General features: G+C 38.9%; 1 protein-coding gene across 19 annotated transcripts in view; it reads right to left on the bottom strand.

Annotated features, from left to right (window-relative positions):
- Positions 1–23,430, bottom strand: part of mef2c (myocyte enhancer factor 2C) — a 216,946-nt gene that overhangs the window by 43,920 nt on the left and 149,596 nt on the right. For 15 of the 19 annotated variants that reach the window (XM_016990939.2, XM_016990934.2, XM_016990940.2 and 12 more), the window contains one exon: positions 10,056–10,199. In XM_016990939.2, the coding sequence (XP_016846428.1) occupies positions 10,056–10,199 (144 nt within the window). Of the gene's footprint in view, positions 1–9,856; positions 9,995–10,055; positions 10,200–23,430 lie in introns of all 19 variants that reach the window. The other 4 variants (XM_016990935.2, XM_062972268.1, XM_008103032.3 and 1 more) reach the window with 2 other exon arrangements.

The raw sequence follows: 23,430 nt of genomic DNA, 5'->3' as shown, positions 1-23,430 counted from the left end.
GAAATAATATTGCACAGTTATCATAGTCACTGGCACATCTGTCTGTCTATTTTTCCATTAGGAGTGTGCAAAACTTCATTTTTAATTAGTAAGTCGTATCATTTATAAGTTTTGTATATATGAACAGATATTAAGAAACATTGGGAGGGGCACCCATGCAAAAAATTAAGAATCAAAACTCACCTAATACTTTTTCATTTGAATTCTGTAATGCTTGGAAGCCTATCAAAGTCAGTTTCATTTTCAGGGCAAGGAAGGCAAACCCAAAAAGGCTGCAATTCCTCATTTAATTAATGGCCTCTCACCATGAGGAGAGGAAAGCAGCAGGGTGGGACAAGCTAAGTGAGCTGGGAAAGAGACTGAGAGAGCATGGAATTCTTGGAAATGCAGTAAGGGAAGGCGAGGAGTCATATGGCAGAGAATTCAAAAGGCCCTGCCCTAAATTACATTTCCCAGAATTCTGCTCAGCATCAGAAAGCTCTAATCAGGATAGGGGAGAGATTTGTCCCTCCTAGCAGCAGCCAGAGTTTCAAAAAATTGTTGAACCTGCAAAGAGGGGGACTGACTGATACTTCAATACAAGTAAGTAAATCAGTGCTGGGCTGGGAAGAAATTCCTAAATTGAAGTTCTATTGGTTAATATAAGAGGCAGTCAATGAGATAGCTATTGTGGCTTTTTAAAAAACCATTTTGTCAAAACTTTAAAGAAATCACAAAAATCAGTAGATGTATGAATATTTCTGAAACTTGGGTGGGAATGATCCCATTATCTTGTGTCATAGTGTAAAAAATTCTTGTAGTTTTTTTTTTAAAAAAAGTAATGTTGTTTGTAAAAACTTTGAAGATTCCCCAAAAATCAGTAGATGAGTGAAATGTTCTGACACGTGATGGGATAACAGTGGTAAATGTGTTCTATAATTGTAGCAAGTTTCATGACAATAGCTCTAACAATGAGAGAGAAAGGAGCCCCTGAAGTTTCCTCATTGGCACAATTAATTATGTAATAAAAAGTAACAAAAAATAGTCAACTTGTTATTGTTACAATACAGACCTTGTCCAATTTCAGAAACACTTTAAAATGATTCCCTTGTCCACCCTCTAATTTCATAATGAGTACTGAAAGTTTTTTTCATTGATTGCTCAGCCCTACTATCTATTTTTCTATCCATTCATCTATTTCTAGATATAGAAATTTATTCTTGTAATGGTCAAACTAATGTTGGAGATTTCCGTAGTAATTTAAAGTGCATCCGGACATACTGAAATTACTTATCAGCAAGGTGACCAAAACTGCTGCAACAGAAGCATGGATACTGTAAAATTATTCTGATAGCTCATTTGGAATAATATTGATGATTAGCATCATGTGTTGCACTCTCACATACATAGAGTTTATGAACTGTTTTGAAATATATATCTAAGAATATGTTGAAGGAATAAATACTGATAAAAAACCAGTTTTCAGAAATAGGAAAAGAGAGTGAAACAAAAACTCAAGGCCCTTCCACACAGCCATATAACCCAGAATATTAAGGCTGAAAATCCCACAATATCTGCTTTAAACTGGGTTATCTGAGTCCACAGTGCCATATATTCCAGTTCAAAGCAGAAAATGTGGGATTTTATTCAGCTGTGTGGAAGGGGCCACAGTATTGTCACACTTAATATTCAGGACCAATTGAGAGAATGAAACAATACTATTGTATTGTTCCACTTAATCAAGACCAATTGTCTACAAAAGTGGTGAAGTCTCTTCTGAATATCTGCTGGACAGCTCCTGTTGGGGATGCTTTTGCTGGAGATCCTGCAGTAAGCAGGAAATTGGACTCAATGACCCATGATGTCCCTTGCCACTCTATACTTCTATGACTCTGAAGTCCCTCCTTCCCTATCTTATGTACTAAGATTTTGGAAAATAATGCATTGTTGCTCATTATGATACTAGGGAAATATGTTGTTTCTATTAACGCTCCATGCAGTTATGCCGGCCACATGACCTTGGAGGTGTCTTGAGCTTAAGAATGGAGATGAGCACCAACCCCCCCCCCCCCAATGGGTTAAATAAGGCTGATAGAGCTGTATGCTGATCTCAAGGTTGGATTTGTGGTCCTTGACTCCTCTACACTCTCCTTTTCCTGGCAAAAAAATTGAGATACCTCACCAGGAGACATAGAAAATCAACAAGCTCATATTTTAAGTAAGTGGCAAAATCTCCCTTTGTTATTTAACATGAACCAAAGAACATTAAAAAAAACCCAGAAGTAAATTTCCTACCACTTCTAATTTTTTGTGAACTTAGTTTTAAAAGTCTCTGTGGCCCCAAAGGGTTCCAGGATCAAAAATGGCCCTTCAAATCTGTGGCAGTCAGTACCCTTGCTGTACATGCATCGGAAGTAGAGCCATCATTATATCAGCAAGTGGGAAATTGCTGTCCCTGATCTTTTGAGTCTCTGCTTATCAAAGAAGCAATTTCTACAGCTGAAACTCCAGGGAACATCCTTTATGTGTCAATCCTAAGATATGAAGTTGAGAGAGGGGCCACTACAAGACACAATCCAAATTGCCTACTGATAATGCTTTGATAATTGACAAGGCTGTTTCTTTAGGAAATAGTTTCCACATGCATTTCACAGGGACCAAACTAATAAATGTCCTCTTTCTTTACCAGGTGCTATCAGGAGATCAGGGGTCAACATGGGTTACAGATAGTTAACCCAGGGGTTATAGGCAGTTGAGGGTTATCAGTGGCTTGGCAGCTGAAGGCATTTTTAGTTTTAAAATGTCTTCCCTTCGAGTCCAACAGAACTTTGCCTGTGGACAACTTCTGCTTTGAGGAAAATTCTATGGCAAACTACTTATTCCTTTAAAGTCTCACCACATGGATGTCACTTAAATCAGTCTCTCTTCATAGTATGAGCATTCTTGGTGTCATATCAGGATAGATTTGATGTCTTGAGAATTGTGTAGTTGAGACAATTTAAGTCAATTTACATATTGTGATGCTGCAGCTGAAAAATGCTGTTCCTGAGGTCAGCTAAGATATCACACCACAATGATAAAATACAAAAGACTTCTGTAAGAATGCGGCAGTATACAAGGTAGTTTGATTGACAAATGTAATTGGCACATAAGGAATAGCAAGCATTCCAGAAATCCAACCTGCAAATCGAATCTAATGCCGCTTCAGAAAACATCACTATATTTTGATTCTACTCAAACTGCCACAGTTGCAGCCAGTGGATTCCTGGGGTTTGTAGCATGGGAGGTACTAGTACTCTCTTTCAGCCTGACCTACCTCACAGGGTTATTGCAAGGGCAAAGGAAGGTCCTAAGTGTAGTAATGAGCACACTGCATAAAAGCAGGACATTAAAGTAACCAATGGACAAATAGACAAATATCTAAATAAGTGACATTCCCACCACACTGTATCTGGTTGGAGTATAAGTGTTGTTCTTAAAATAGTTCAAGCTACTATGAGAATCAGTAATGTCTTTTGTGTATTCATGATTCATTCCCAAAATATATATTTTATAGGTTTCTGGAATGGCACAAATCCTCCGTCCCATGCTCAGAAATGTGAACCAGTACAAATTGTGGCAACTAGAATGGCTGTAGGAGTTTGTATTAAAATTTAGATCATATTAAACCTGTTCTATACTAGTTATTCTGTCTGCCTGCCCATCTTCTAGTCCTATACAAGGTTGTGATTCGGGACCCTTAAAAGCCCCCTATGGATTGGGATCTGGGTGTTTGAAGAGTCTGTCCAAACGTAAAAATTGTTGTCAGCATGATTATTCTGGTCATGGGTAAAAGAAATGGCTTTACTCAGTGATGGCCTCAAATCATTGGAATTCTTCCCTAGGGAGATAAACAAAACTTCATTACGGCCAATCAAAATGAAAAAACCCTGACGATTTTCTCTTTGGTTTGTAATTTTACAGCAATTTGGATAAAATAGATTGAGTTTCTCCTAAAGATTTCTTCTTTAAATGATAAAATTGCAAAGCTTGTGCTTTATATGTTTTATTTTACATGTCTTGTGAGGCCAGTGCATCCTTAAAAATGAGATAAATGTATTTTAAAAGCATTTTTTAAAATGTATTATTTACTTCAAAAAAGTGGAACACTATTTTCACAGACATGAAAATGAGGTGTGAGTACACACCATACACTATGATCTCTCTCTAAATTTGCCTTTTATTGGCTGAAAAAAATGCTTCTATCTTCCGTAGGACAGTTCGAATTTATTGGATTCACTTGTATCCCTTTGTCGCCATTCTTTCTGAATGTCCACAGCTATTTCAAATATGATGAGAACCATGATTGTGTTGCAAACAACAATCTTGTTCAAAATGTTGGCATAACATTTCTTTAGCCAAAAACTAGGCTGAGGAGTGAGGTTGGATTGCATATTGTCCTATAGAGGAGGGTGTTTTCAACACATCCACCACAGCAATGGAAGAAGCATGCGTTATGATGAAGCTTAGTTTCTTAGGAAACCTATGTACCATGTAATTTAAAATATCTTACAATTATGTATCCAAGTATAGAAGCACAATGGGTGAAATACACCCTTTGTAGCTCAAGCCCCAAAAGCTGAGGTTATACAATGGGAACTTCTTAGAATTTGTGAGTTCAGAATAGAATAAAATCCCCCTCCTTTAAACAAACAATGTTTTAAAAGGGTGCAAGATATGAAATTCCAGCTTAGCTCAACAGCTCTCCTATCCCATAAAGCAGAACAAAGAGTCCCAACTCTCTGTACTGCATCATGTATAGCAGGGGTCCTCAAACTTTTAAAGCAGAGGGCCGGTCCACAATACTTCAGACTGTTGAGGGGCCGAATTATCATTTGAAAAAAAAAAAAAACGAACAAATTCCTATGCACACTGCATATGTGTTATTTGTAGTGCAATACAACAATAACAATTAAAGAATAATACAATATTTAAAAATGAAAACAATTTTAACCAACATAAACCTATCAGGATTTCAATGGAAAGTGTGGGCCTGCTACTGGCCAATGAGATAGTCAAGTTAATTATGATTGTTGTTGTTGTTGTTGTTGTTGTTGTTGTTGTGTGCCTTCAAGTCATTTCAGACTTTGGGCGAGCCTAAGTCAAAAATTATTTATTTATTTGTTTATTTACTACCATTATCCCACCCTTCTCACCCTGAAGGGGACTCAGAGCAGCTGTATGTACATACATTATTATATTATATTATTATATTATATATTATATATTTAATTATATTATTAGCATAGCACAATATTAGCATTATATATTACGATATTGAACTATACCACTATACTGTAATATTACTGTATATGTAATATATAACATATAATTAATATTATTATATGGTATTATTATTAGTATTATATTGTATAACATAATATTTTATCAATATTATATGTATATACAATATATATTATTAAAACTGATATAAAAATATTATATTATAAAACTAAGGGCGGGGGCCAGGTAAATAACCCTGGAGGGCTGCATCCGGCCCCCGGGCCTTAGTTTGGAGACCCCTGATGTATAGCTTCAGCGATGCTACAGATCAAACAAGGATCTAACATAACATTTTTATAGACTCTGTATGCATGTCAGTCTCTATGTTTGGATGGATTGAGTAGATGGGAGGCAGACAAGATATCTCATTTCTGCATTGTCCAACTTACCACTTTGATGGAAAATAACATTAGGGCATCTTCAGGAAAACTGCAAAACTCGCTGTGATGTTAATTATAGAATAGTGGTAGGGAAACTGTTACTCTCTATATGCTTCCTGACTTTAACTCTCAGCATCCTTTGCCATTGCCTGGGCCAGTGGTTCTCAACCTGTGGGTCCCCAGATGTTTTGGCCTTCAACTTCCAGAAAGCTGGCTGGGATTTCTGGGAGTTGTAGGCCAAAATACCTGGGTATCCACAGGTTGAGAACTACAGGCCTAGGCAGTCATGGGGTGATCTGAGTCAAAAGTTGATAATGTTTGGAAGGAGAAATATTCCCCAGCATTACCACTTAAATGTTTAGTTCGCCTATTAATGCCCCTTGTCTTTGCACTTCATAGATAGTTTGGAATCCTTTCTCCTATTCCCCTTTACTTAATGGAGCATAATCACATAACTATTTGTTGTAATACATTATGCAATTCACTAAGAAGCATAATGGAGTACAACAACAGGAAGAGGATCAAAAGCATAGAGCAATCCTGCTGGATCTCTACTTCATATAGACATATTCCACAACATTTCGCTAGTTCCATTAAACCAATGGGACATTCTTGCTTCAATAAATTAGTGTTTTACAAAGATATAGATAACTTCAGAAACCCTTCTGCTAATCTAAGATTTCCTGCCGTGAGCTTCCCTTTAACTGTTCTTACAATGCTTCATGGTTTTTGATTTTATGGGGTTTGTGGACAAAAGTTCCCAGTGGAACACATTCATTATACTATGACGTTGTCTTCTCTGGCAGAATTGCCAGTGATTGCTGCCATATTCAATCTGTGTCAATTTCAAACACATACAGCAGATGAAATGTGAAAGTTGTATGGTGGTTTACATGGCATTTTTGAACCATTCAGGTACTGGCCATTTGGGAAGCACATTCAAAATGCGGCATGAACAGCGATTTCAATGCTGTGTAAATAAATGGACTTTCTTTCTCATTTCAACCTTTCCTGATCTCAAGGCTCCACTCACAGTATTTATCTTTATAAGTCGGGTGAGTTCTTTAGTAGCAGAAATAAAAATATGGTTGCTATCTGATGTTTTAGCTCATGTGCATGAGATGTCTTTCAAAACAATAAAAATATCACTTTTTAACTCTGTTTCTTAGGAGATAAAAATATGTACTTGGCTTTTTTCTTGTAAAACTTTCATTTCCTGTGTGTGTGTGTGTGTAGGGTGGTGGTGGTGGTGGTTGAAGTGGGGGTAGAGGATGAGAAATGTTGCAAGTATCCGTTAAATTACTCATTTAAAATGAAATTTCTTGATGGAAGTTAGTCTCTGACATAAAAATAATGAGCAGTTTATCAATAGCTGGGATGACCTAAAATGGGATAGAATATGTTTTAGATATCTGCTGAGGATATTTCACAAAATTGGTATGGCTACAATTATTATATCAGTGTAGGGGCAAGACTCATGAGGTCACAGAACTTTCTGATTGGCAGGGATGAAAATGCAAAGTTTTAAAAAGTTATTTTTGTCTTCAATATTATCACAGCTGGCTGGGGTTTTGGGGAAGCTGACCAAATGATCAATGTTTTGAAGATCTATGATTGCGACATAGTCATCCATTGCAGAATTTGCTTCTGCCTGAGCTTACCTACAGTTCTCAGTGTAACAGGTTGAGGGTCATGTTTCTCCATAGCGCTAAAAAGGAAATGAAGAAGCATACACACACTCACATACATGTCACTATAGCTTCCTGCTTTTTTGGTAATCTCTTTGGGTACATGGCTATGGGGACTGCCAACAATGAACACTTCAGCTTCAGAATTCAGAATAATATTGGTGGATTGTGTTATAGCATGGTAACATTGTGTTAAAACTTGGCTGCTCAAATCACAGAGGCAACTTCAAAGCTCTCCTCCCACCATATGGAATTAGGAAAGAGAGAAGAGCGTGAGTGGAAAGAGAAATATAAGTGTGCATGCATTTAATTAAAAATTGCACACACATGTTACACATTTTAGAAAAAGTGTTTGAAAGGAACTCTAGTCCAATTTGGAGCTCCTCTGCTCTCCTGAGTAACTTTTTCCAGCATTTGCATGACTTCTACTACAAAGGCAAGATCCATTTAGTCAAGTAACACGTATGAAATATCTGTTTCCTTAGGAAGAATTTACAAAAAGCTGGGGAAAAATTAAGTTTTAGCAGTGATTTTAGCAGAGCAAATGTCTCTCAGCTAGTTGGCTGCTCTTTACCGTACAACTGGTCATATGCATATGTGGTTGGGTCTATTTTGTAGATGGAGGGCTTCCACAAAAACCTGTAACTTGCAAGTGTTTAGTTTGTGCAAACGATTGTCTCTTTACTTCCAGAAGGGTAATCTTATATCATTGACCACTTTGGCACGCCCAGTGGACACCAAGGAGGCATTGTACAAGTTCATACTGCAGATTAGCACAAATGTGCAAAAAACAAAGCAGAGGGTGAAATCCTCCATCCGTGAATAAAAGCAGATCTTGAAAAGACAGGGGACTGGGAAATAGGTGGGCAAATCAACCCAATCTAAATGCAGCAAGCATATTACCTGAGTCTGGGGTAGGTAAGTTTCTGTCCACACAGATCTGCTCTGGTGTCTTTAAAAATGCAGTTGGAACAGTGTTAGTTCCAGCACTTACTGCATCTACATTGATTTGCTGCTTCATTGCCTTTGATCTACAGTAAACTAGAGGTATATTGTATAAACTTTAAGGACCAGTATGCTGTCCTGAGAACTTTGGATATAGGGTGGGATATAAATATTTTAAAAATAAATAAATAAATAAATAATAGAAGAGTGGGTTAACAGAGCTGGGAAAATTTACTTCTTCATGTACAATTCTGATAATTCTGCATGGATACTGGTCATAAAACTGGGGGATTTTAAGAGTTATAGAAAAACTAACTTCCTTCAAGTTTTGTGCCATAGACAATGATGGTAAGTACAGTTCCTTCCTTTCCTATTTGATCTGCAATATTAGGAAACTGCCTAACATAAAGTACGTAATGATCCTGAGTTTTCATGAAGTAACTGAAATTAGCCATCACAAGATGAATTAATTAAGAAAAGATAACACTAAGCTCCTATTTAAATTTAACAGTATGAACATAATAATGCTGAGTAGAACAAAGAATCCCTATAATGCCTAAAAATGAATGCATTTACTATGAGAAAAGTTCTAAGAGACCAAAGCCTCATTTACTGAAAAAAATTATAACATGATGCATTCGTTAAGATTTTTAGGTACCAAAAGACTCTTTGCTTTTTTGGTCTGTATAGCATACATATCCCCTGCAATTTGTCACCCAAAACACATGAATGGTACTAATTGTACTTATGCAACACTTGTAGTATTCATATGAAGTTCCCCCTCCTTTATGTCTGTGCAAACAAAATAGCTACATGCAGTTATTTCTCTTAAGTATCTGGCAAGGCATATGACTGTTAGAAATTCTGTCTTGGTTAAAACAAAATTTAGCGCTCGTTAAAGCATTAAGAGGAATGCCGATGGAGTCAAAGCAAATCTTCTGATAAAGCTGTAAAACCTTCAACACACAAACGTGACTGAATTCTACCATTAGGCTCTCATGCAGTCTGTTTTCCTGCAACTAGCAATTAGCTACATAACCCTTCAGCGTGGTAACTGAATTTGAAGTGGCATTTAATAATGGTGGTAGCAAAACTCACATTCTTTCATGTATGGCATGAAGGCACAGTTCAACTCAGTGCCATTTTCTCTTTTTTCTATTGGATCCACAGAAAGCTGTCTGTGAGCATGTTAAGTTGCCCACGACAAGTTGTACAGATGTTCTGAAAATACATTTTGAGGTAGCTACTGTGGTAAACCAGAATTCTGAAAATCCACTGTATGTAACGTACGTTTTCAAAACTTCCTTCTTCAGGTTTTGCCTCTTGTTTGTCATATCCATCTCATTAAGGCACTTTGCACACCTCAAGAGCAAAAATACATAGTGGTGTGGTATTTTCCTACACGCAATTTAGTTTTAATGGGAGCTGTCAAAACATGTCCCTTGCTGAATGTGCTTTCTTGTAAGAAACCAGAACTGAAAGGGTTAGGGTGGGTTACTGCAGCAGTTATCAGCAGACAGCCATCTAACCTTGGGTACTTACAGGAATTTTATGGCTCTTGATCATATTATCAAATTCTTCATTAATTTTTTTGTATTTTTCTTCAGTGCGTGGGGTGAGGGCATAAGAGGAGTCAGGATCGGGGCTTTCACAGCCTTTGTTTTCTTTCTTGTTCAATGCCTGCCAGGTTCAGAGAAATATCAGAGCGTAAAAAAAATGAAAAGAAACTCAGGGTACTTACACATAATCTTTGTCTGCTGATCATTAGATCAATATCTTCATTAATTTTCCTGTACTTGTCCTCAGACTCAGGGCTGTGACCTACTGAATCGTCTGCATCAGGGTCTGGACTGTCACAGCCATTAAGTCCTTTCTTTCTCAACGTCTGAAATACATAATTTGGAAAGTTCAAGCCTTGACATAGGCTGCAAGAGAGATCCAGGGCCTTTAGCATCATTCAGGCTGCCTGGCGGTTGAAGGCTGTTACATATTACATAAGGGAGAGAAAGAGGAGAGAGATGCATTAGGTCAATGAACTGCAGCTCTCGTTACCAGCGGCAAAGAGAGAGTCACTGTGACCTCTTCTGAATCTGGATTCAGTCAATAAATGGAGAGAGAGAGAAAAAGAGAAAGAGAAAGAGGGAGCACAATCTAATAAAATGCCTCTGCTATCATTTATGCCTTTTCCTACAAGAAAAGCATCAGCAAGTTAAAAATTTCACCGTTCACAGTTTTTAACACATAGGAAGGGTAATGCATTTGATCAGACAGGGAGCTGCCAGCAACTCTTTTGTGAGTGCAACGACAATCCGAGGGACAACACTGCTGCTTTCAAGGTAGAGTAGATTAAGCCTGTCAGGGTTCTTGGATTAATCAACAGACACCTTTCCCCTGCCTGCCACCTCTCATTAACACAACTGAATGGAAGAATTTGAAGTTAGGATACACAGCAGTACCCATCTTGAATTTTGTAGTCAACACAGCAATCTCCCTCCCATGCCAAAATCTGAACATAAGGAGGAGCCTTATTTTTTATATCTATGTCTATATGAACATAGTGTCCATTTTTCTGTCTAGAATGATGTCAAAAGGATGCCATAAAAAAGTGTGGAATTCCTCAGACCCAGATTCTTTCCTTTCACACAAAAACGGAAATGTAAAATCAACAGAGTAAACAATGTCTCTGTTTATGGGTCACATGTGATTTTTCCAAGAACTAGAGCAGCTCAGCACAATCTGTGCTTCACTTCTCCACAACTATGCACACATATTACATATAATACGTATCAAGAATGAGAAACTTTTGTGATTCCAGTAGTCTGTTTGTTTGTTTTGTATAGATACGGATGTTAGCCACCCCCACCTCATGGTGTTACAATGACAACCAGAAGTGGAAAACATTGCTTCAGTTTGCCAGAAAGATATGGGTGTTTTTTAAAAACTGGATATCGTGTTGTATGAAAATCACAACCCTTCTTTTTATAAAATTGCACATCCCAGAGGATTCCAAGAATACATTGTCAATCTAAAACTGTGAAAAGGGGGAGAAATCCCACCACACACCCCAAAGTTTAGTGATTGGAGGCTGTTGGAGCACAAAAACATCAACAGACTCCAGTTGTTGGCATAATTCCCTTCCCTGATGGATCTTTGTTACAGTGATGAATTGGGAAGGGACAATTATGCATTTGTTTTCTACTTCATTATATCTTACTTTACAGTATGTCTGCATACAATGCAAGTTTGTGTTACATAGGCCTAGACAAAGAGCTGTCCTGGTCAACTTCCGGCAGAAGCATAACATAGAATTAATGACCGCCATGACAATTATAGCGCTGTCTCAAATTATATCTGGGCCCACTCATGTAGCTGGACACACGTTGGACTTGGTTTTTAATGCGGGAGGGAACAAGAGTGTTGGTAGGGTGGAGGAACTTCCCATCGTTCTGTTGTCATGGATGACCACTACCTGATCAGGTTTAGACTGACTGAGATGAGACTTCTAACCTCTGCAGGAGTGGGGGACCAATTAAGATGGTCTGCCCCAAGAGACTTATAGATCTGGATGGATTCCTTATGGCTCTTGGGGACTTCCTGTTGTTTGTCATTCTGGACTGCAGAAATCTCAACTAGTTATGTAGTGGATAGGATTAGACTCTGTATTCCCAAGCATGCCTAGATAGGTCTTTGCTGTTTTCCCTCTCTTGCTTTCCTGTTTACATCCACTTCCTCACCTTGTTGTTATAGTAATGTGAACCTTTTAGAGATGAGGTAACTTCCTCTATCTAATTGGAATGTTAATTGCCCCAAAGGCTTGGACCATGCGGTCAGCCATCTCTCTTCCTCCTTTGTTTCCGACCTGAGAAGGTCACATTTTGCCCTCTCTCCTGGCAAAATGTAGCTATTTAGATATTTTGTTATTTTTACCTGCTTACCTTCCTTAGTAGCTAGCCTAGAGAGCTAGTTAGCTCCAAGAACCTTTTCTATCTACAATGGATTTCTTTTTACCTCAATAAATGATTTTTGAACTTTTAAGGAGACTTTGCAATCCTTTGCCATCCTGAGAAACAAAGGCCTCTCCAAGCTCACCACACGTAAGTTTCTGCTGCTTATGAAATGTGGTTCTGCCACTCTGCTGTATTTTTGAGGAATCACCCCCAAAAGAAGATTATTTTTGAGTCTAACCGCTCAATAGATTCCCAACACTTCCCTGTCATGGTGGCAGACATTCCTGTTGAAGCTTTGATGGACCTCTGGAACAAGGAGACAACCAGGGTAGTTGACACAATGGCCTCTAAATGTTCCCTCTTGCTTAACAGACCCAAACCGGTTCCTTGTTTTACCAGGGAGCTAGCAGTCATGAAACAAGAATGCCGCTGGTGGAAACCTTGGGATAACCCTGACCGAGCATGGGCTAGAGCCTCTCTTAGGGCCTACTCCGTGGCAATGAAGGCAACCAAGAAATCCTACTCGCATCTGCAACTAATATACCAGCAGAGCTATTCTATATGGTCAGAGGGTTTCTTCACCCTAGCTCTCATAGTGGGACCCCTGACCACTTGGAGGCTCAGTGTGGCGATTTTGTCCACCATTTTGCAGCTAAATTCACTCTGATTTGGACAGCAGCATTGATGCAGTACCAGTAGATGTACCCAAGACACCTGTCTGCCCTATTTTAATGGATTCGTTTTAGTTTGGTCAGCTTGATGATGTGGACATGATTCTTGGAGCGGTGAGGGTGACCACATGCGCTCTAGACCCTTGCCCTTCCTGCCTTATTAAACAAGCCAGAGAGGGGTTTGGCTGAATGGATCATGAGGATTGTGAATGCCTCACTGTGACAGGGAAAAATCCCAACCTGCCTTAAAATAGTGGTTGTAAGACCAATTCTGAAAAAAAAACATTTCTGGATCCCTTTGTGTTATTTCCAATCTTCCCTCCCCAGTGGTCACCTCTTAATTCTAGCAATTTTTGGATGAAACCAATTACCTTGCTCGGACCCCTGGCCACTGGCTTGTGGAGTCCCACAAGGCTCAATTTTATGCCACATGCTATTTAACATCTACATGAAACCACATGGGGAGGTCATATGGAGTTTTGGAATTCGGAGTCATCTGTACGCAGACAACACACAACTCTATTACTCATTTCCACCTAAAACCAAGGAAGCTGCCTGGATCCTGAACCAATGTCTGGCAGCTGTGATGGACTGGATGAGGACTAACAAACTGAAGCTTAATCTAGACAAGACAGAGTTCTCCCTGGTCAGTCAGGAGGCCGATTGGGGTATAGGGTGGCAACCTGTGCTGGACGAGGTAACACTCCTCCTAAGGATGCAGGTCTGCAGCTTAGGGGTCCTCCTGGATTCAGTGCTGACACTTGAAGCCCAGATTTTGGCAGTGGCCTTTGCACTATTAAAGCTTATGTATCAGCTGTGCCTGTACCTTGAAAAGCAAGATCTGGCCATGATGGTCTATGTCTTAGTTACATCGCAAATGGATTATTGCAATGCACTCTACATGGGGCTGTCTCTGAAGACTGCTTGGAAACTACAATTAGTGCAAAGAGCAACGGACAGATTATTAACAGGAGCTAATTACAGGGAACATACCCCCCCCCCCCCAGTTAAAACAGCTCCATTGGCTGCCTATGTGTTTCAGGGTCCAATTTAAAGAGCAGGTTATTACCTACCAAGCCCTACATGGTTCGGGTCCAGTCTATTTGCATGACCTTATCTCCCCCATGAACCTACTCAGACCCTGAGGTGCACCGGGGAGGTGCTTCTCACAGTCCCATCTCTTTCACAAGCGAGGTTGGTGGGGATTTGTAAGTCTCCCGAGTCCCCTTGGGGAGAGGGGGTGGGACATAAATAAAGCTTTTTGAGTGTTATTACTAGTTGTTGATAGCCTTATTGATGATGATGATGATAATAATAATAATAATAATAATAATAATAATAATAATAATAATAATTACACTGGATGACTAGAAAATGCCTAGAGGGGACACCTTTCTAAACATTTTCTACATCCTTCAGCACAATTCTTCACCTGAAAGCCAACCATGTCATTAATTTCAGGTAAGAAAAATAGGTTTCTAAATTATATGTGACATTTTAGTTCCCTGTTCTGAGCAAATAAAATATTCCCATTTCAGATATGGAAATATCAGGCACACAGATCGGACAATCAGGGTTAGCTATCCTCTTCTCCAAATCCCTGTCACAGAAGATGGAAGGGGAAGGAAAAAGGAATACTGTGGCAGCAGTTCTAGTGGCCATATCACATCTAGAAAGAAGGGAAATGTCACTGCTGAAACCTTCCTCCTTGGATGCTTTAATAGTAGTCAAAAGTATGAAAGTAGGTTGTCTGAAAACAGACATATGTATATTGGGGAGGATCACCAGAACTAAAGAAGAGCCATAATGATTTTAAGAAAGAAGAGGCACTTTTGAGATAATGTGGGCATGCAAGCAATAGGGACACTTCTTTCCTCTTCTGGACCAGCTGATTAGAATTATAGGGTTAGGTCTTATCTTTAAAAATATAGTGTTAACTTGGAGCATTTGTGATTAATGGTTTGGGTGGGCACTCCTCCACTACAAAACATTTCTTCAAACCTATGCTAAAATTTCAAAAACACATATGCACTGATGTGAGGCTCACTGTAATCAAACCTGTATAAATCTCAATGTTACTAAGATGCAAACAGTACAGGAAAGCAAATGTCAACCCAAACCATTATCACTGGCAGGGAAGGGCATGTTGACTAGGAGACGCTGGGAATTGTAATCCTAAAATTAGATGTTTTGAGCAATATCTGAAAAGTTGCTTTATTTATCTAAGGGATGTCCCTGTTCATTCTTTTGCAGTCTGAATAACTAATACAACAAGATTGAAAAGTGTAACTCTTATAAAAATGCTTCTGACTGACTTAGGGTGCTGAAAGGGTATAAATCCTCCAGCAGTGGTGAGAAGCCAGTTTCTGTCAGTCACTGCTCCTTGCTGTGGATCTGAAATGTTTTTCTCTGTCATTGAAGGCCAGCCAGGTCTTACGCTCCTTGCTCCCATTAGGAAGATTTATGTCTCGAGTAACTCAAGGAGGCAGAAATCTGTGCTGGATATTCCCAGTTCACCCATACTGTGAGTACAGAGGTTGCCACTGTATTTGGTAATGCAGAAAGTTCAATAAAGGTGTTAGATAGCATTTCTGAGTTTTAGCTCTTACTTAAAGTGCAGTTTAAAGATTTGGTGCCTTTTTAATGGAATATTGTTTTCTCCTTTTTAAAGAGACTGTAAACATTCAGGATTTCCTTTTTACAAGATGCACACCAGACAACCCAGTGGACTCACATTTTATAACCAAATATTTAATTATTCAAGCAAGAGCAAATTTTGTTCACATCGTAAGCTGATCATTTGATATCTTCTACGCCAAAGACAGCTTCAAATTGCAACTAGGAAAGGAAGAGTTGTGTCAGTTTTTCCATTTGTCTTTATTCCAACTAGTTTTAAGTGAGGGTCACTTTGAGGAAAGGGTGGAATGTCTAGGGCTTCCTGTATCCTTAAATTAGATTGCTAAGAGCAAATCAACAGATCTAATACCATTTGCTAGGGGAAAGAAATGGGAGGATGGTCTGGTTGTGAGCATTTGGTAAACTAACACTAACAACAGGAACAAACCCCTAGGACAGATATGGGTTTTTTTTGTCTCAGCTAACATCACCGTTATTGTTTCTGTTCCTATTTCTACCATCACTCTCTCCAAATATTGCTTATTTTCCTAGTGTATTTATTGGAAGGCCAAACTGTACCAGTCAAGGGAACATAATTTCCTTAGGGATCTTTATTAAGCACTAATCTCTGTCTGTACTTATTAACCCTCAAAATTATTTCCCAATTAATTTCAAGTCTCAGAATGAATGTTCTTAAATTTTCAACCTTATGGTTAAGTAAGTATATTAACAACCTAGAACGTGTCCAGAGAAAGGTAACCAAAATGACCAAAGGTTTGGATACATTCCCTATGAGGAATGGTTCCCTAAGCTGGATATGTTTAGTTTGTGGAAAAGAAGGCTGAGAGGGAATATGATAGCCATGTTTAAATATTTGAAAGGATGTCACATTGAGGAGGGAGCAAGCTTATTTTCTGCTGCTCTGGAGACTGGGACACAAAGATTTCATCTAAACATTAGGAAGAACTTCCTGGCAGTAAAAGCTGTTCATCAGTGGAATATTCTGCCTTTCGGGATCATGGAATCTCCTTCTCTGGAGGTTTTTAAACAGAGGCTGGATGGATCATCTGTCAGGGTGCTTTGATTCTCTGTTCCTACATGACATGGGGTTGGATTGGATGGCCCTTGTGATCTCTTACAACTCTATGAGTCTATGATTCTAATTGTCAATATACTGATAAAATTGGAAATATCCAATACATAACTTGTAATTCTTGGTAAAATTACATAGGACAAACATGGAAGGACATAAGGTCTTTCCACAGAACAAATTCATTTGCAGAAATCCCTATGAATTGTATGTGAGATACGTAACTCTTCTATCCATTGCAGGGGAGGAATGTAGGATAAATTTCTGATGGCTTATGCCCACGGACATACAAACATCCTGGGGCACTGGCAGGGTTTGAGTTTAGTCATTCAGGCATTCACCAAGAGTCGCTGTGGGCCAGTGGGAATGAGTGAGTGCACATCAACTGATCTGAAAACATGCAAGTTGGCTCCCTGTTCCATGAGAGCTCAGCAGTTTACAATCTGACATAAGGCTACATCACTAGGCATCAGCAATTTTACTTATCCTAGACATCCACACCTGTCAGCGACTCTGCACCTGTTGTCTACTCTGGCAAAGACCAACTGACAGCAGCCAATCGTAGCTGTCTCTGCTGCAACATGGCCATAGATGGCTTTTCTCAATTGCGTCTCTACAGACTGCGGCTGCTAATCTCTGTGGATTTCAGCAGTCTGCTTTTTGTACTTGCAATGTTGTCACAATTTTCAGCTCTTCACTGTGTTAAGTGTTTAAGAATGTGTTATTCTTAACATATTCATGTTGTACAGGCTCCTTATAAAAGCTCTCAAACATATTTGAAATTTGTTCAGACATGAGTCCAGATTTTCCTTTTCTGAAGTGCAATAAAGATGTGGCTGTTTTCATTTGGATGAATATATCTTCTTTTAAAAGATCAGCCCAGATTTCTATGTGTAAAAAAAGTGGGCAAAGTTAGATAATTGTAATTACAGTTAAAGATAATATACATGACAAATCAAAGACATGTTGGCATTGTAAATTTGGTTTGGATCCAAAGTTATTGATCTTTGTGAGGAAGGCATTTGCCATTCTTTTTTTCAACCTTGCTCCAGGATGCAGTGTGAGAAAGCTGATGCTAAATCCAAAGTTTTTTGCTGTGTCTTGGATGAATAGAAGCACAAGTTCTAGAAAACAAACTATTGTTAATAATGTAGAGCCTGTGAACAATAAGATTACGTAAGTAAACAATAATGTGTTTTCCATTTATTCAAAGGGCCTACTCTAAACTGAATTAAAAATTGGATTTAGAGCAAAGTGGGAATCATGTGGCCTCCAGATATTAATGGACTATATCTCTCAGTATTTTTTTTACCACTGGCTATGGCTTTGGGAACTGCAGTCTACATTTGCAAGACCTTACACTGTCTGATTTAGACGACTGCATTATTATGGAAATTCTTGAGCAAGCTTTTGTACAAGAGTGTATCCTACATGCCTGCTAACTATTTCTTCTGTTCAAGGTTGTTTGGGTTTAGCCTTCCATGTTTTCTCTTAAATAATAAATCCTGAGAACAGTGTGAGTGGCTAAATTTTAGACTCCCACCTCCATATTTTCCACATTTGACATGTGAATTCCTCACACATAAGAGTACAAAACCCATTCAAGATCATTTGATTAATAAAACAACTTTGACAATACTGTTACCTAACACCTGGTGGTAGCTCTGATAACAATTCCAAGACCGCATCTTAGCCCATTGTGTAACACAGATTTTTTTTCTTTTCTTCTTTTTAAACAAATTATGGATGATTCAGAAGTGATGCACACCACTTGATTGCCCATCAGCACTTATTTAGCACTTGACAGTATTCAGCTGAATGTGTGAACCGTCTTTGTCTGAACTGACACTGGGTGATATGGATGTTCTATTTTCTGTGACTAATCTTCTGTGACTAATCTGTGATTTATCATTCACATATGCAAGTTAACGGGTGATCAACAAACAAGTGTGAACGAAGCTTTAGTCAGAGGAAAGCTCATGTCTTGTCCTCTCACTTCTGTTGCAACACCAGATCATAGATGGCTTAGTATCACTCTCACTGCCTTTGGAGAAGAAAAAATCATATAGAATATAGGGCTGAGGAAAAGAACATTTGTAGATCTAGCTATATGAGATATGAGCATTTCATTCTGTTTTAGGTTTTGTGGCAGCTGCTTCCCTAGTTTTCTGTTTTGCTGTTCTTAGACACTGCTGCTACTACCAATAATACAGATATTATCACATATAGGGTAAAGGTAAAGGTTTCTCCTGATGTTAAGTCCAGTCGTGTCCGACTCTGGGGGTTGGTACTCATCTCCATTTCTAAGCCAAAGAGCCGGTGTTGTCCGTAGACACCTCCAAAGTCATGTGGCTGGCTTGACTGCATGGAGCACCGTTACCTTCCCACTGGAGCGGTACCTATTGATCTACTCACATTGGCATGTTTTTGAACTGCTAGGTTGGCAGAAGCTGGAGCTAACAGCGGGCACTCACTCCGCTCCCCGGATTCGAACCTGTGACCTTTCGGTCTGCAAGTTCAGCAGCTCAGTGCTTTAACACGCTGAGTCACTGGGGGATCTATTATCACAAATACCACCTATATAAATATGGTCCTGTGAACCACACTGATTGAAATTGAGGCACACACATGGCTTTTGTGAACCCAAAGGAACAGGAATATAATCTGTGCCTTCAAGAACTAAGTACTTGGGTGCTGGGAAAAGGAGAAGATTTTGAATTGGCTGCCTTTGGGGTGAGGTAAAAATCTGACCCCTTCCCTGGTCAGGAGGAGGGTAGCATTTTCTTGTACACAGCACTGCTTTTGATTAGTAGTGGGATGACTGAATGGTCCATTGAAGAATGCAAAAAAATGTTAATGGATAATTATCCTAGAAGATATCTCACCAGGTTAAAATGGTGTATCCAACCCAGCTCCTCAGATCAAGGGCCTGGAGGTGGCAATTGAGACTACTTTGGGGGTATATCTCTAAGATATGGGGCATGAAGGAAGAGGTCGCTTGGGAAGCCTCTATGGTCGAAAACTGTATTTTATGGCTCCCAATAGGAGTTGAAGTCTTCTTATGCTTTGGCTGATTAAGGAGGAGGCAGGTAGGACCCTGAATCTAGCCAGAGACTGCACCGAACAGATCTTAGTTTAACAGCAGCCTAATTGGATCCATATCTGTGTCTGGTCTCTTTATTTCAAAGTAGGTCAGAAAACATTTGGGTAGTGCTTTAGTATTGTTTCTGCTGCTGCACAATCAAAGTAAATGTAATCATTCTATTTAAGACAACAACTTGAGGAAATTCCCCATTACCTTTAATAGTTGTGGGACAGTCAGAAATTCAAGTATCACAATCTAGCATATTTTAGATGCAGTGATAGTAGAAAATTCTTCTGTATGTAGGAAACAGTTTTATATTGAGATAACTGGTCCACCCAACTTAGAATGGTCAACAGTGACTGGTAGTTTCAAGCAGAACTCTTTTTACCATTTCCTGGAAATACCTGTGATTCCCAATACATCTCATTTAAATGTATTTTATATCAGGTTGAAAATGTGTGGGTTAAGTTAAATGGCTGCTGCAATTTCATTCAGAATGGGCAAAGAGAGGTATGGTAGTGAAGGTGTAACAGACCAATGGGGACAAAGTGGCAAGGTTTGCCAGCAGACCAATAGATTCCTAGCTGCTCTAATGGAGCTCCATTGCATCAAAAGTGTTGCTGTCTGGGAAGACTTGACTTGATTTTGGAGAGGAAATTGATCTTGTTTGTATAACTGAAGAGGGCTATCTATGTCAACATGACCTAGCTGTGCACACCAGTTTTCTAGGTGTATCAATAGGCTAGATCTGATTAGCAGGGAGATAAAAGCACAATGATATTTTGTGAGTCCATCTTCCCACTGAAGTATTTTGCCTGACAAACTACAAGGTTTCAGTGTGTATACATGGAAATAGGATAAGGAAGCAGGATTCAAATAAATTAGTGTATTGTCCACCCCATTGCCCGAATGTCCCCTTGTTTGAGTCTTGGTATTTATCCCCTCAAGCATATTATGCTAGAGAATTTTAACATCCAAATTGAAGCTCCTCACTGGCAATGGATCAGGATTGTACAGCTTCAATGCCAAGCAGAGAGCTATCTCAATTAATATCTGCCCTTACACATGTAGCTGCTAGATTCATTCTCAAGTTAGTACATGCCAACTAGGATGAGAGTGATCTGTGAGTATAGGAGAGTTCAAAAGAACTCTATTGTCAAGGATAAGTAATAGAGTTTAGATTTTCTTGGATGCCTAACTTCTTCAGGGGTGAAGAACTCACTAAAATATTCTGCCCTCAGCAATTAATGGATTCAAAAGTATTCCTGCATGCGCTTAGGATTTTACCAGTTTCTAAGGCTGATCCTATTGATGTCCGGGCTGATTTGTGAAATAGGTATGCTGGGCAATCAAAAGAATCACTCCTACTTGAGTACAATACATATTTTTCTGAGATACTCAGAGCAATGGTGTAGACAACTAGAGCAAAAGTAAAGAAAACCTCTGGATGAATCTGATCAAGTACTGTACATAGTCCATTTTAGAGCCTACTCCACAGAAATGAGGACAATAACTCTTTGTTGCCTCTATTACATTGGTGTAATCTTCTCTAGCATTTTTGCTTTGTGCATTCAAGATGCTAGTATATTCTAAGCCTCAGACTTCTGGGGAAAAGATTTCAAAAATACACTGTGATGAATTTACCAAACATTTTGTGTCAAAAATCATTCAGATTAATTAGGACTTGGATTTGACATTGACAGTAGAGCCTGGAGAAGTATTTGGGGCACATGGTTGTTCAGTTTTGATTGATGAGTTTCAATATGTTCAACCTGTGTAGTGGTCTGAAAAAGTGAAATCAAATACTTTTTGTCCATTCTGGCTGAATAGTTGCCAGAGGAGATCTGGCTAATTATATGGAGGTTATACATTCTTTGAAAGAAGGCTCTCTACCAGCACCTCTATCAGATCATTGTTAAAAAGACCATCACTGTATCTCTCTATCTTAGATAATGATTGATCAGTTTCTAATCCATCTTTAAAGTAAGGTGGCAGTAGCAAAACCTCATAGATGGAATGCATGACCTGGTTATATTACAATCTGGTCATGTGATGGAAACAGCCTTAAATACAACAAACTGGACCTCTTTGCAGCATTTGATATAATTTAATATGATAAACTTTTGAGTCATTGGCTGATATGGGACTTAGGGGCAATCTTCCCAGAAGATGGTGCTGGTGAACTGTTGTTTAGTCTTCTAGTCATTAGCTTGTGGGAGCTTGCGTTTGAATATTAACTTTCAGCTTTTGGGGCTGGGTATCATCAGTCTGCTGATGGCACCCAGGTTTATCTCACTCTTTGAAAGGGGATGCCAAGGAGATGGTGGAAGTAATGACTCATGGTTAGATGAAGTTAAAGATTGCATGTGAGTGAATAAACTGAGTCTTAACTCAGACAAGATAGAAGTTTTGTTGTTAAGTTGGAAACCTATATCAGGGATGAAGTTACAGTCTGTTCTGGGTGGAGTTGCACCCCCTTTGAAAGATCATGTTTGTAGTTTGGGGTATTCTTGGACCTAAAGCTGTTCCTTAGAACCAGGAGCACATTTGCCCAGATTCAACTGGCAAGTCAGCTGGAAGAGAAAATCCATCCACAGCTGTTTATGCCTTAATTATTTACGTATTAGACTACTGCAATGTGTTCTATGCGGGTAGGTTCTTGAAAATTTATTTATTTACTGTATTTTTACCCTGCTCTATCTCAACCCCATTGAGATATGTTAGGAAGTTGCAACTAGTGCAAAATGCGGTAGCCAGACTGTAATGGGTGTACATTTTACTGGCTACATGGCACTGGGTTTACAAAAAGCCAAACTGAAAAAGAGGCTAAAGAGAAAAGTAAAATAGCACATACATTTTAAAAAAATAAAATTTGGCTGAAATTGTTTCCTAATTGAAAACTATAGCTATGATAAATTAAGGAAAGTTGTATACTAGCCAGTAGGAACAGCTAATCAGGCAGTCCCCAAGTTACGAACAAATTGAATTTGTATGTAAGTCGGAACAGGCACATTTTAAAAGTGTACTCCCCCCCACACACACGTGTGTGTGTATGTGTGTGTGTGTGTTTGGATAGCATAGGGAAGGGTTAACACCCTTGTGGCTTTTGTTTTCCTGTTTGTGCCCCACTTCAGAAGATTTCACCTCACTTTCTGTCCCTGTGAGAATTGGATTTTGAAAAAATTGGCTTGTTGTGGAAACAAAGATTGGTGATAAAGCTTGTGGAGACACCTTTTCCCCATGAAAATGCTTTCAAGAATGAATTTCCCTTCCGAGGGGTAGATTTCACTCACTTTCTGTTTTCTTGCCCCCATTCTTAACTATGAGTCATTCATAAGTCGAACGTTTGTAACTTAGGGACTCCCTGCACTCAATAAGCCTTTGAATATACAGTAGAGTCTTGCTTATCCAAGCCTCGCTTATCCAAGCTTCTGGATAATCCAAGCCTTTTTTGTAGTCAGTGTTTTCAATATATCGTGATATTATGGTGCTAAATTCGTAAATACAGTAATTACAACATAACATTACTACATATTGAACTACTTTTTTCTGTCAAATTTGTTGTATAACATGATGTTTTGGTGCTTAATTTGTAAAATCATAACCTAATTTGATGTTTAATAGGCTTTTCCTTAATCCCTCCTTATTATCCAAGATATTCACTTATTCAAGCTTCTGCCGGCCCATTTAGCTTGGATAAGTGAGAC

The sequence above is a fragment of the Anolis carolinensis genome, chromosome 2 (genome assembly GCF_035594765.1).
Source record: "Anolis carolinensis isolate JA03-04 chromosome 2, rAnoCar3.1.pri, whole genome shotgun sequence".
In the NCBI taxonomy this organism is placed as follows: Eukaryota; Metazoa; Chordata; class Lepidosauria; order Squamata; family Dactyloidae; genus Anolis; species Anolis carolinensis.
Note: the sequence above shows the minus strand (reverse complement) of the source record. Positions and strands in the feature narration are given on the sequence as shown.